Source organism: Apteryx mantelli, chromosome 37 (genome assembly GCF_036417845.1).
Source record: "Apteryx mantelli isolate bAptMan1 chromosome 37, bAptMan1.hap1, whole genome shotgun sequence".
Lineage (NCBI taxonomy): Eukaryota > Metazoa > Chordata > Aves > Apterygiformes > Apterygidae > Apteryx > Apteryx mantelli.
Genome location: NC_090014.1, coordinates 285,063 through 297,341, shown reverse-complemented (window position 1 = coordinate 297,341; position 12,279 = coordinate 285,063). Strand labels below are relative to the sequence as shown.

The window sequence follows — 12,279 nt, the reverse complement described above, 5'->3', positions numbered from 1 at the left end:
CCCCGTCACCTCCTCAGTGTCCCCAACCTGTGTCTGGATCCTCCTGGATGTCCCTGTGTCCCCTCTCTGATGTCCCCAACCCATCCTGGTCCCCGGCCCCCTCCTGGATGTCCCCAGTTCATCCCCCTTGGCCGATGTCCCCAACCTTCGCTGGGGTCCCCAGGCTCCATCCTCTCCTCGATGTCCCTAGTTCGTCCCTGTGTCCCCCCCCACTGATGTCCCCAACCCTTTGCTGAGGTCCCCAACCTCCCCCAGGCTCCATCCTCTCCTCGATGTCCCCAGTTTGTCCCTGTGTCCCCCCACCGATGTCCCCAACCTGTCTTGGTCCCCCTCCCCCCAAGTGTCCCCATCTCCTTGCCGATGTCCCCAAGGGTCCCTGGTGCCCGTCTCCTCTTCCATGTCCCCAATTAGTTGCTGTGTCTTCTCATCGACGTCCCCAACTCTTGGCCGAGGTCCCCAACCTCCCCTGGGCTCCGTCCCCTCCTCGATGTCCCCAATTCGTCCTCGTGTCCCCTCACCAACGTCCCCAACCTGTCCCCATCCCCTTGCTGATGTCCCCAAGGGCTCCTGGTCCCCATACCCTCCTGGATGTCCCCAGCTCGTCCCTGTGTCCCCTAGCCGATGTCCCCAACCCTTCGCTGAGGTCCCCAATCTGTCCTGGTCCCCGTCTCGCCTGAGGTGTCCCCGTCCCCTTGCCGATGTCCCCAAGGGTCCCCAGTTCGTTCCTACGTCCCCTGGCCGACGTCCCCAACCCTTTGCTGAGGTCCCCAACCTGTCCCGGTCCCCATCTCCTCCTGGATGTCCCCAACCCGTCCCGGTCCCCGTCCCCCCACAGGGTCCCCGTCCCCCTGCCCATGTCCCCAACCCTTTGCTGATGTCCTCAACCATTCGCTGATGTCCCCAACCCTTTGCTGATATCCCCAATCCTTTGTCGATGTCCCCAACCCTTTGCCGATGTCCCCAACCCTTTGCTGATGTCCCCAATCCTTCACCGACATCCCCAATCCTTCGTCGATGTCCCCAACCCTTTGCTGATGTCCCCAACCCTTCGCCGATGTCCCCAACTCTTCGTCGATGTCCCCAACCCCGTCCCCGTCGTTGGCGCGGGGCCGGGGGGTACCTGGGCTGGGGGGGGCCGGGGGCCCCGGCGCTGTCCCCGTCCCCGTCCCCGTCCCCGGGGTGGTGGCGCTGGCCGTCCCCCGTCCCCGCGCGGCCCCTTATATGAGGGCGCGAGCGGCTCGTTTGGTTGAAGTTTCACCGGCGCCGGGAAGGGATTAACGAGGGGGGGGGGGCGGGGGGGCCGCAGGGATTCCAGCGCCGCGGGGAGCCGGGCCCGACGCCCGGACGCCTGGGCCCGCCCCGGCCCCCCCACCCCCCCGCTGGCCTCCCGCGGAGCCCCTATAGCTCCTCCCGCGGGCCCCTATAGCCCCCTATGGAGCCCCGCAGACCTCTACGGACACCTGGGGGCCCCCTACGGATCCCCGATGCCCCCAATAGCCCCTCCAGGCCCCTCTATGGGGCTCCTATAGATCCCTTATAGCCCCCCCCAAAAGCCTATAGGCCCCAATAAGTACCCCAGAGCCTTCTATAGATACCTTATAACCCCCCCCCCGATGCCTTGGGGCCCCTATAAATCCCCCGTGAGTCCCTATAGGCCCCCATGGATACCCGATAGCCCCCTATAGGTCCTCTATGGATCCCTAGAGGCACCTGTGGGTACTCAATACCCCCCCCTATAGGCCCCAATGGCCCCATAAGCCCCCTTATGGCCTCCCATACAGAGCCCATGGGTCCCTATAGATTCTCTTATAGCCCCTTATGGACACTTTATAAACTCCTATGGTCCGCTAGGGATACCCCATGGGCCGCTATGGCTACCCTATAGCTCTATATAGACATTGATAGGCTCCCATATCTTCCTATGAACACTGTATAGACCCCCTACAGCCCCCTATGAATACTCCATGGGCCCCATAGATCCTCCGTAGTCCCCTATGGATGCCCCATAGCCCTCTATGAGTCCCTATAGCCCCCCCATAGCCCCCTATGGGCCCCTATAGACGCCCTTGTAGCCCCCTATGGTCCCAAATGGGCCCTTATAGATGCTCCATAGCCCCCTATGGGCCCCTACAGATCCCCTTGTAGCCCCCTACGATCCCCCACGGGCCCCTATAAATGTTCCATAGCTCCCTATGGGCCCCTATAGCCCCCTTGTAACTCCCTATGGTCTCCTATAGATGCTCCATAGCCCCCTATGGGCCCCTATAGCCCCTCTGTAGCCCCCTATAGATGATCCATAGCCCCCTATGGGCCCCTCTAGCCCCTTTGTAGATCCCTATGGTCCCCTATAGATGCTCCATTGCCCCCTATGGTCCCCTATAGATGTTCTATAGCCCCCTATGGGCCCCTATAGCCCCTTTGTAGCCCCCTATTGTCCCCTATAGATGCTCCATAGCCCCCTATGGGCCCCTATAGCCCCTTTGTAGCCCCCTATTGTCCCCTATAGATGCTCCATAGCCCCCTATGGGCCCCTATAGCCCCTTTGTAGCCCCCTATTGTCCCCTATAGATGCTCCATAGCCCCCTATGGGCCCCTATAGCCCCTTTGTATCCCCCTATTGTCCCCTATAGATGCTCCATAGCCCCCTATGGGCCCCTACAGCCCCCCCATGACCCCCTATAGCCCCCGGCGGCCCCTCCGGGTCTCTGCTGCCCTCTGGCGGCCGCGGCTCCGCGCAGCAGCCGCCGGGGAAGGGGGGGCAACGCGCATGCGCAGACACCGCCCGCTGCTGCCGGGAAGGGCGGAGCCCCGCGCGGCCCTAGCCCCGCCCCTCGGCGGCCAGGCCACGCCCCCTCCCAGCGCGCATGCGCAGCGCCGAGTCGCAGACGCTCCATAGGGGCAGCGCGGGGGGGGGAGGGGGAAGGGCCCAGGCGTCCGGGCGGCCCCGCCCCCAGGGGACCCAGGCGTCCGGGCGGCCCCGCCCCCAGGGGACCCAGGCGTCCGGGCGCCGGCACCTCCCGTTTCTATTGAAACTGCGACTTTTATTGAGGCGATACAAAACCCCCCCCCCCGAGACTCGTTAAAACGGCCCCAAAACCCCCTGCCCCCCCCACCCCAACACCCCCCCGCCCCCACCCCCCCCCAAAAAACAGGCCGGGGGGGCCCAGGCGTCCGGGCCAAGCTGCCGGGCACAACTCGTCGCACCAGTGCCGGGGGGAGGGCGGGATTGGGGGGGCAGGGGGGGAGATCCCAGTGCTCCCAGTGCCGAACTGGGCCGGGGAGGGGGGGGCGCCGGGGGGGGGGCCCGAAACGCCCCGAGGCGGCGCTAGGAGTCGTAGTCTTCCTCGTCCTCCTCCTCCTCGGCGGCGCCGCGGGGGGGGCCGGGCGCCGGGGGCAGCCCCCCCGGCGGCAGCGGCGGCGCGAAGGGGGCCGGGGGGCTGCGGCGAGGTTGGGGGGGGGAAGGGGGGGGGCTCAGCGGATCCAGGCGTCCGGGACGGCTGCGCTCCCCTCCTGCCCCCACGCTGTTGTCTCCTTCCCCCCGGAACGAGGGACCCAGGCGTCCGGGTGTCCCTGCACCCCCCGCTAAGGGGCCCAGGCGTCCGGGCAGTTTAACCCCCCCCCAAGGGACCCAGACATCCAGGAACTCCTATTCCCCCCCAAAAAAGGGACCCAGGCGTCCGGGAGTCTGTGTCCCCCCCCACCCCCCCCAAGAGGGACCCAGGCGTCCGGGCAGTTTAACCCCCCCCCCCCGCCCAAAAGGGGCCCAGGTGTCCGGGCAGTTTAACCCCCCCCCCAAAAGGGGCCCAGGCGTCCGGGCAGTTTAACCCCCCCCCCCCCAAAAGGGGCCCAGGCGTCCGGGCAGTTTAACCCCCCCCCCCGCCCAAAAGGGGCCCAGGTGTCCGGGCAGTTTAACCCCCCCCGCAAAAGGGGCCCAGGCGTCCGGGCAGTTTAACCCCCCCCCCCCAAAAGGGGCCCAGGCGTCCGGGCAGTTTAACCCCCCCCCCCCCCCAAAAGGGGCCCAGGTGTCCGGGCAGTTTAACCCCCCCCGCAAAAGGGGCCCAGGCGTCCGGGCAGTTTAACCCCCCCCCCAAAAGGGGCCCAGGCGTCCGGGCAGTTTAACCCCCCCCCAAAAGGGGCCCAGGCGTCCGGGCGCTACCTGGCGAAGGGCAGGGGCCTCGCGGGGGGCGGCGGCGCCTCCTCGTCCCCGTCGCTGTCGCTGTCCTCCGAGTCCTCCTGGGGCAGCGCGAGGGGCCCAGGCGTCCGGGGGGGGCCCGATCCCACCCCCAGAGGGACCCAGGCGTCCGGGAGGGTCCGATCCTCCCCCGTGGAGGGACCCAGGCGTCCGGGTGGGGCCTGATCCCACCCCCACAGGGGCCCAGGCATCCGGGGGGGGCCCGATCCCACCCCCATGAGGGGCCCAGGTGTCCGGGAGGGTCCGATCCCACCCCCGGAGGGACCCAGGCGTCCGGGAGAGTCCGATCCCCCCCGTGGAGGGGCCCAGGTGTCCGGGAGGGTCCGATCCCTCCCCCACAGGGGCCCAGGCATCCGGGAGGGTCCGATCCCACCCCCCATGAGGGACCCAGGCATCCGGGGGGGGGGGCATCCCTCCCCCAAAGGGGCCCAGGTGTCCGGGAGGGTCCGATCCCACCCCCAGAGGGGCCCAGGCATCCGGGGGGGTCTGATCCCACCCCCAGAGGGGCCCAGGCATCCGGGGGGGTCTGATCTCCCCCGTGGAGGGGCCCAGGCATCCGGGGGGGGTCCGATCCCCCCCGTGGAGGGGCCCAGGCATCCGGGGGGGGGGGCTGATCCCACCCCCATGAGGGACCCAGGTGTCCGGGGGGCCCAATCCCACCCCCAGAGGGGCCCAGGCGTCCGGGGGAGCCCGATCCCTCCCCCCCCCGGAGGGGCCCAGGCGTCCGGGCCCGCCTCACCTCCTGCTCCGAGTCGGTTCCCGACTGTTTGGGGTCTTTGCCCTTGGCGCCGGGACCCCCGTTCCTGCGGCCTGCGCCCGGGCGGCGGCCCCTGCGCGAGGGACCCAGGCGTCCGGGAGGGGCCCAGGCGTCCGGGCACCCCCACGGTCCCCGCACCCGCCCCTGGGGGCCCAGGTGTCCGGGGCAGGGGCCCAGGCGTCCGGGGAAGGGGCCCAGGCGTCCGGCTCACCTGCGGGGGGGGCCGCTCGCCCTCGCCCGCCGCCTCCTCGCCCTCCCCCTGCATGTCGGGCACCGCCGCCACCAGATCCTTGAGGAAGTCGAACTGCTGCTCCAGCTCGATGCACTGCTTCCTGGAGGGGTGGGGCTTCGTTAGGCCACACCCCCTAAGCCAGGCCCCACCCCTGACCAGGCTCCTCCCCCTCAGATCAGGCCCCACCCCCCTGGGTCAGGCCCCACCCTCTCCCGCCTCCCAGTCCCAGCTCTTTCTCCCAACCAGGCCAGATCCCAGCCCCGCCCCCTGGCTAAGCCCCACCCCCTGGCTAAGCCCCACCCCCAGATTAGGCTCCACCCCCTGGGACTAAGCCCCACCCCCACCTGGCCCCCACTCCCAGCTCCTCCTCCCACCCAGACCAGGCCCCCAGCCCCACCCCCGGTTAAGCCCCACCCCCTACACAAGCTCCACCTCCAGGCTAAGCCCCACCCCCTAGACTAGGCTCCACCCCCTACCTGACCCCCAGTCCCAGCTCCCCCTCTCACCCAGACCAGGCCCCAGCCCCACCCCCTGGCTAAGCCACACCCCCTAAGCCCCACCCCATACAAGCTCCACCCCTTGTCTAAGCCGCACCCCCTGGACTAGGTTCTACCCCACTTCCCCTCCCAACCAGCCCTACGGCCCCACCCTGATTAAGCCCCACTCTCCTGGATAGGCCCCACCCCCAGGCTAAGCCCCACCCCCAGGCTAAGCCCCACCCCCTCCCCTGGGTCCTCAGGGCAAAAAGGGAAACTGAGGCACCGCAGAGCGGGGAAGGGACCCAGGCGTCTGAGGGGCCCAGGCGTCCAGGGATCCCTCCTCCATCCCCCAGGGGGGTCCAGGCATCCGGGCAGCCCCCGCCCTCCCCCCCCCCGCGCCCCGGGGGGCCCCGGCGTCCGGGCGCTCACAGGTGGGACGTGGTCATGGTCTTGGCGTTGCGCGACTGCGTGACGTGACAGGCCTTGCGCAGCAGCGACTCCAGGAAGAGCTCGAGCGCCCGCGCTGCGCCGCCCGCTAAGGACCCCGGGGGCGGGGGGGCCCAGGCGTCCGGGACCCTCCCGAGGGACCTGTCACCTCCCGAGGGACCCAGGTGTCCAGGGGGCCCAGGCATCCGGGACCCTCCCGCGGGACCCGCCACCTCCCGAGGGACCCAGGTGTCCGGGGGGCCCAGGCATCCGGGGGGCCCAGGCGGCCGGGACCCTCCCAAGGGACCCGCCACCTCCCGAGGGACCCAGGTGTCCGGGGGGCCCAGGCGTCCGGGACCCTCCCGCAGGACCTGTCACCTCCCAAGGGACCCAGGTGTCCAGGGGGCCCAGGCATCCGGGACCCTCCCGCGGGACCCGCCACCTCCCGAGGGACCCAGGTGTCCGGGGGGCCCAGGCATCCGGGGGGCCCAGGTGGCCGGGACCCTCCCAAGGGACCCGCCACCTCCCGAGGGACCCAGGTGTCCGGGGGGCCCAGGCGTCCGGGACCCTCCCGCAGGACCTGTCACCTCCCGAGGGACCCAGGCGTCCGGGGGGCCCAGGCGTCTGGGGGGCGGCTCCCAAAGGAACCCAGGCATCCGGGGGACCCCCCACCCCACCCCCCCCCGCCCCCGGGGGGACCCAGGCGTCCGGGCGCAGGATACAGATGATGACGGGGGACGGCGGCCGCCACCTTGCCGATCTCCTCGTCCGTCTGCATGATCTTCTTGATGCGCGCCTGCGGGATGCACCCTCAGGCCCCGCCCCAGGGGAGGCCCCGCCCCCAACAGACCACGCCCCTCCGTGAGGCCACGCCCCCAAGCAAGCGCCTCCTCCCCCCCCACAACCTTTTAAGCCAGGGCTGGAAACACAGAGGGAGCCCTGGCCCCGCCCTGGTGACTGGCCCTGCCCCGTACAAGCCCCGCCCCTCCTCTAGGCCCCGCCCCCGCGAGGCCCCTGAGCCTGAGGGCGCAGCCCCGCCCCCTCTCCCTGGCCCCGCCCCCCCAGAGCCATCTGAAGGGAAGGGGGAGGAAGAAGGCCCCACCCCTCTCCTTGGCCCCGCCCTGGCCCCGCCCCCGGGCGCCTCCCGAGGCAAACCTGAGGGGAGGCCCCGCCCCGCCTCCAGCCACGCCCACCTCCCTCCCAGCCACGCCCCCTCCCTGCACCTGAGGGGGAGGCGGGATCCATTGGGGGGGAGGGAGGGAGGAGCGAGGCCCTTCCGCCCCCCCCCAGCGGTTGCCATGGAGACCTGGAGGCCCCGGCGGAAGTGGAGGCCCGGCTCCCCCCCCCCCCACCCGCCCTCCCGCCCGGTTCCCTGTCGCTCCTCACCGGCGGGAACCGCGCGTTGTATTTCTTCTTCTTGCTCGGCATCGCCGAGGCGGCGGCGGCCCCGGCCCCCTCCCGGCAGCGGCCCCCCCCCGGCGGCGGCGGCGGCGCCTCCCGCTCCCCGGCGCGGCCGCTGCCGCTGCCTCCGGTGCGGCCTGAGCCCTCCCGCTGCGCGCCCCGCCCCTTCCGGCGCCCTGCCCCGCCCCTTCCGGCGCTCCGCCCCGCCCCATCTCTCTTCGCGTCACGCCCCCCTGCTCTGTCAATCAACGCCCCGCACCCGCCTCCCCCAAGCCGCTTCCGGGTTCGCCGCTTCCGCTCGGCGCCGCTTCCGCCTTAGGCCCCGCCCCGCGGGGCCCAGGCGACCGGGTTCCCCCCCCTCCCCTCCCCCCCTCCCCCTTCCGAAAGGACCCAGGCGTCCGGGGCGGCGTTTGATCGTTTATTAGGAAGGTTCAAACCGGCTCTACAAAAGGCCGCGCCACCCCCCGGGCCGGGCGCGGGGGGGGGGATGGGGGCCGGGAACGCCCCGGCCAAGGCACTGCGGTTGGGGGGGGGAGGGGAGGGATAATGCTTGCTCGGGGGAGGGGAAGGGGGAGGAGCCACCTCCCATTGGCTGGTTGGCCCCGGGGGGTGGAGCCAAGGGGGGGAAGGTGGGATGGGGGCAGGGCGTGCTTGGACCCCGCCCTCCTGGTAGGGGGGGGCAGGGGGTGTGGGGTTCCCTCCTCCCCCCCCCCCCCGGGACTCTAATGGTTCAGTCTAGCCCCCACCAATATGTCCTTAACGGTACAACCCATCTCCCCCCCATGAGGAGCCCTGTGGTTCAGTCCAGCCCCCCCGTAAGACCCCAATGGGCTGATCCAACCCCCCTAATGAGGACTCCAATGGTACAGCCCGTTCCCCCCCATAAGGACCCCTAATGGTTCAGTCCATGTCGTCCCCCATAAGGCCCCAATGGTTCAGTCCATGTCCCCCCCATAAGGCCCCAATGGTTCAGTCCATGTCCCCCACTGTAAGGCCCCAAGGGTTCAGTCCATGTCCCCCCCATAAGGCCCCAAAGGTTCAGTCCATGTCCCCCCCATAAGGCCCAATGGTTCAGTCCAGGCCCCCCCATAAGGCACCAATGGTTCAGTCCAGGTCCCCCCCCCCCATAAGGCCCCAATGGTTCAGTCCATGTCCCCCCCCCCCATAAGGCCCCAATGGTTCAGTCCAGGTTCCCCCCCCCCCCCTCCATAAGGCCCCAATGGTTCAGTCCAGGTTCCCCCCCCCCATAAGGCCCCAATGGTTCAGTCCAGGTCCCCCCCACCATAAGGCCCCAATGGTTCAGTCCATGTCCCCCCCCCCAAAAGGCACCAATGGTTCAGTCCATGTCCCCCAGTCACTCCCAGTCATCCCCAGTAGCTCCCAGTCATCCCCCAGTCGCTCCCAGTATGCCCCAGTTGCTCCCAGCACCCCCCAGGTGGCTCCCAGTTGCCCCCCGGCAGCTCCCAGTGCCCCCCAGTCACCCCCTAGTCACTCCCAGTTGCCTCCCAGTCATTCCCAATTGTCTCCCAGTTGCTCCCAGTGCCCCCCAGCGGCTCCCAGTGCCCCCCAGTGGCTCCTAGTCGCCCCCCAACAGCTCCCAGTGCCCCCCAGTTGCCCCCCAGTGCCCCTCAGTCACCCCCCAGCGGCTCCCAGTGCCCCCCAGTCACCCCCCAGCGGCTCCCAGTTGCCCCCCAGCGGCTCCCAGTGCCCCTCAGTCACCCCCCAGCACCCCCCAGCGCCCCCCCCCGCCTAGGAGGAGGGGAAGTGGCCGAGGAAGGCGGCGAAGTCGAGGTCGCCCAGGGAGGGCAGGGGCTCGTCGGGGGGGGCCGGGGGGGGAGGGCGCCGCCGCCGCCGGGGGGGGGGGGGCTCGGCGCCGGGGGGGGGGCCGCTGGCCCTGCACCAGCCGGGCGATGGCCTCGGGGTAGGCGAGCAGCGTGGGGGGGCCGCCGCCGAAGAAGGCGCCGCCGAAGCCGCCCGCCCCGAACGCCGCCGCCGCCGCCGCCTCGGCCCCCCCGGCGCCCGGCTCGGCCACGGCGGGGGGGGGCAGCGGCAGCGGGGGGGGGGTGTCGGGCCCCCCCCCCCCCAGCAGGCGCTGGAAGTCGGCGGCGTTGATGGTGTCGAGGGCCGGGAAGGGGCCGTCGGCCAGCAGCGCCCCCAAATCCAGGGGGCTGCTGCCGCCGCCCCCCCCACTGCCCCCCCCGAAATCCAAGGGGGGGGGGGCCGGACCCCCCCCCGCCGCCGCCGCCGCCGTCCTCGAACTGCAGCTGCAGCAGCGCCTCCGAGAGGTGCTCGGCCTCGGGCGCCCCCAAAAGCGGCGCTTTCGCCCCCAAAATGGAGGAGCAGGAGGAGGAGGAGGGGGGGGCCAGGGGGGCGGCGATGGGGGCGGCGATGGGGGGGGCGGCGGCGGCGGCGGGGGGGGGCCCCCCGAAAGCGAAGGCCGGGGGGGCCGGGGCGGTCGCCGGGGCCTGGGGGGGCAGGAGAGCTGCGGGGGGGGGGGGAGGGAGGGAGGGGGGTGAGCCCCGAAATTGGGGATCCCCCCCTCCAATGCCAACTTGGGGGGGGCCCCAAGTCTGGACCCCCCCCCAGACCTCCCTTTTGCCCCCCCAGACACCCTATTTGCCCCCCCCCAGACCCCAATTTACCCCCCATTCTGCCCTTTTACTGCTTAGAACCCCAATTTGCCCCCCCAGACCCCTCTTCCCCCCCCAGATCTCCAATTTGCCCCCCAGACCCCCTATTTGCTCCCTATTCTGCCCTTTTACTGCTCAGACCCCCCCAATTTACCCCCCTAGACCCTATTTGCCCCCCCCAGACCCCTTATTTGCCCCCCAGACCCCTCTTTTGCCCCTTAGACCCCCCTTTGCCCCCCCCCATTTCCCCCCCAGCCCCCCCATTTCCCTTCTAGACCCCCCATCTACCCCCAGACCCCCCATTTGCCCCCCGGATTCCCCCATTTGCCCCCCCCAGACCCCCCCATCTACCCTCCAGGCCCTGTATTGCCCCCCCAAGCCTCCCATTCGGCCCCCATCTACCCCCCCCAGACCTCCCATTTGCCCCCCAGACCCCGTTTTGCCCCCCAGCCCCCATTTTGCCCCCTCATTTGCCCCCCAGACCCTTGTTTTGCCCCCTCATTTGCCCCCCAGATGCCTGTTTTGCCCCCCCCCAGCCCTGTTTTGCTCCATTTGCCCCCCAGACCCCGTTGCCCCCCCCGACCCCTGGTTTGCCCCCCCCATTTGCCCCCCCAAATGCTTGTTTTGCCCCCCCAGCCCCCATTTTGCCCCCTCATTTGCCCTCCCAGACCCCTGTTCCCCCCCCCCAGACCCCTGGTTTGCCCCCCCCCATTTGCCCCCCCAAATGCTTGTTTTGCCCCCCCAGCCCCCATTTTGCCCCCTCATTTGCCCTCCCAGACCCCTGTTCCCTCCCCCCCGACCCCTGGTTTGCCCCCTCAGCCCCGTTTTGCCCCCCCAGCCCCATTTTGCCCCCCGTTTCACCCCCCAGACCCCCATTTTGCCCCCTCATTTGCCCCCCCAGACCCCCATTTCCCCCCCAGACCCCTGTTTCGCCCCCCGTTTTGCCCCCCAGCCCCCCGTTTTTCCCCCCCAGACCCTGTTTTGCCCCCCCAGCCCCGTTTCGCCCCCCCCGTTTTGCCCCCCCGGTGCTCACCGAGGCCGGGCTGGGCGCGGGGGGCCGGGCCGGGGCGCGTGGGCACCGCGATGCGCCGGGGGGGCCGCGGCTCGGGGGGCGCCGGGCCTGCGGGGGGGGGAGGGGGGGCAGCGCCGTCACGGGGGGGGGCCGGACCCCCGGGCACCCCCGACCCCCCCGGAGACACCAAATATCCCCCCCGGGGACCCCAAATACCCCAAATACCCCCCTGGGGGCCCCAAATACCCCCAGGAGGCCCCAAATACCCCCCCGGGGGCCCCCCGGGACCCCAAATACCCCCCAAATACCCCCCAGGGACCCCAAATACCCCCTGGGACCCCTGGGGACCCCCAAATAACCCCTGGGGACCCCAAATACCCCCCCAGGGACCCTAAATACCCCCCAAATACCCCCCAAGGACCCCAAATACCCCCCAGGAACCCCTGGGAACCCCCAAATACCCCCTGGGGACCCCAATTACCCCCCTGGGGGCCCCAAATACCCCCTGGGTACACCCACAGACCTCAAATACCCCCTGAGGACCCCCAAATACCCCCCAGGAACCCTAAATACCCCCCAAATACCTCCCAGGGACCCCCCGGGACCCCAAATACCCCCCAGGAACTCTAAATACCCCCCAAATACCCCCTGGGGACACCAAATTCCCCCCTGGGGACCCCAAATACCCCCCCAGGGACCCCAAATACCCCCCAGGGACCCCCCGGGACCCCAAATACCCCCCCAGGGACCCTAAATACCCCCTGGGGACACAAATTCCCCCCTGGGGACACCAAATACCCCCCCAGGGACCCCAGATCCCCCAGGGACCCCCGGGACCCGCTGCCGGAGCCCCCCAGCCCCGTTTCCCCCCCCTTCCCCCCCCCCCGTTTTGCCCGTTTTCGCCCGTTTTTGGCCCGTTTCGCCCACCCGCGAAGGGCGTTTTCTGCACGAAGGATTTGAAGGTTTCCCGCGTCCGCTTGCGCTTCTCCTCGATGCAGTGGAAGTCACCTGCCGCCGGGGACACGGGGACACCGGTGACCACCGGGGACACCAGGGACCACCGGGGACCAGCGGGGACCACTGGGGACACTAGGGACCACCAGGGACACCAAGGACCAGCGGGGACCAGCGGGGCCACCAGTGACCACTA

At 70.4% G+C, this 12,279-nt stretch overlaps 1 protein-coding gene and 1 long non-coding RNA gene across 2 annotated transcripts; both read right to left on the bottom strand.

Moving 5' to 3' along the window:
- Window positions 1-3,278: 3,278 nt before the first annotated feature.
- DRAP1 (DR1 associated protein 1) lies at window positions 3,279-7,575 on the bottom strand. Its single transcript, XM_067314783.1, is given in 8 exon segments — window positions 3,279-3,437; window positions 4,157-4,233; window positions 4,932-5,027; window positions 5,167-5,281; window positions 6,090-6,183; window positions 6,809-6,827; window positions 6,829-6,882; window positions 7,473-7,575. Coding segments are annotated over 8 exon segments (609 nt in total). The 5' UTR covers window positions 7,515-7,575; the 3' UTR covers window positions 3,279-3,325.
- A 2,313-nt stretch (window positions 7,576-9,888) lies between these two features.
- Window positions 9,889-12,150, bottom strand: LOC136995053 (uncharacterized). The gene is made up of 3 exons (XR_010886736.1): window positions 12,057-12,150; window positions 11,151-11,237; window positions 9,889-9,969 (listed from the first exon to the last, which is right to left on the bottom strand). It is a non-coding gene; the product is annotated as an uncharacterized lncRNA (long non-coding RNA).
- Window positions 12,151-12,279: the final 129 nt, after the last annotated feature.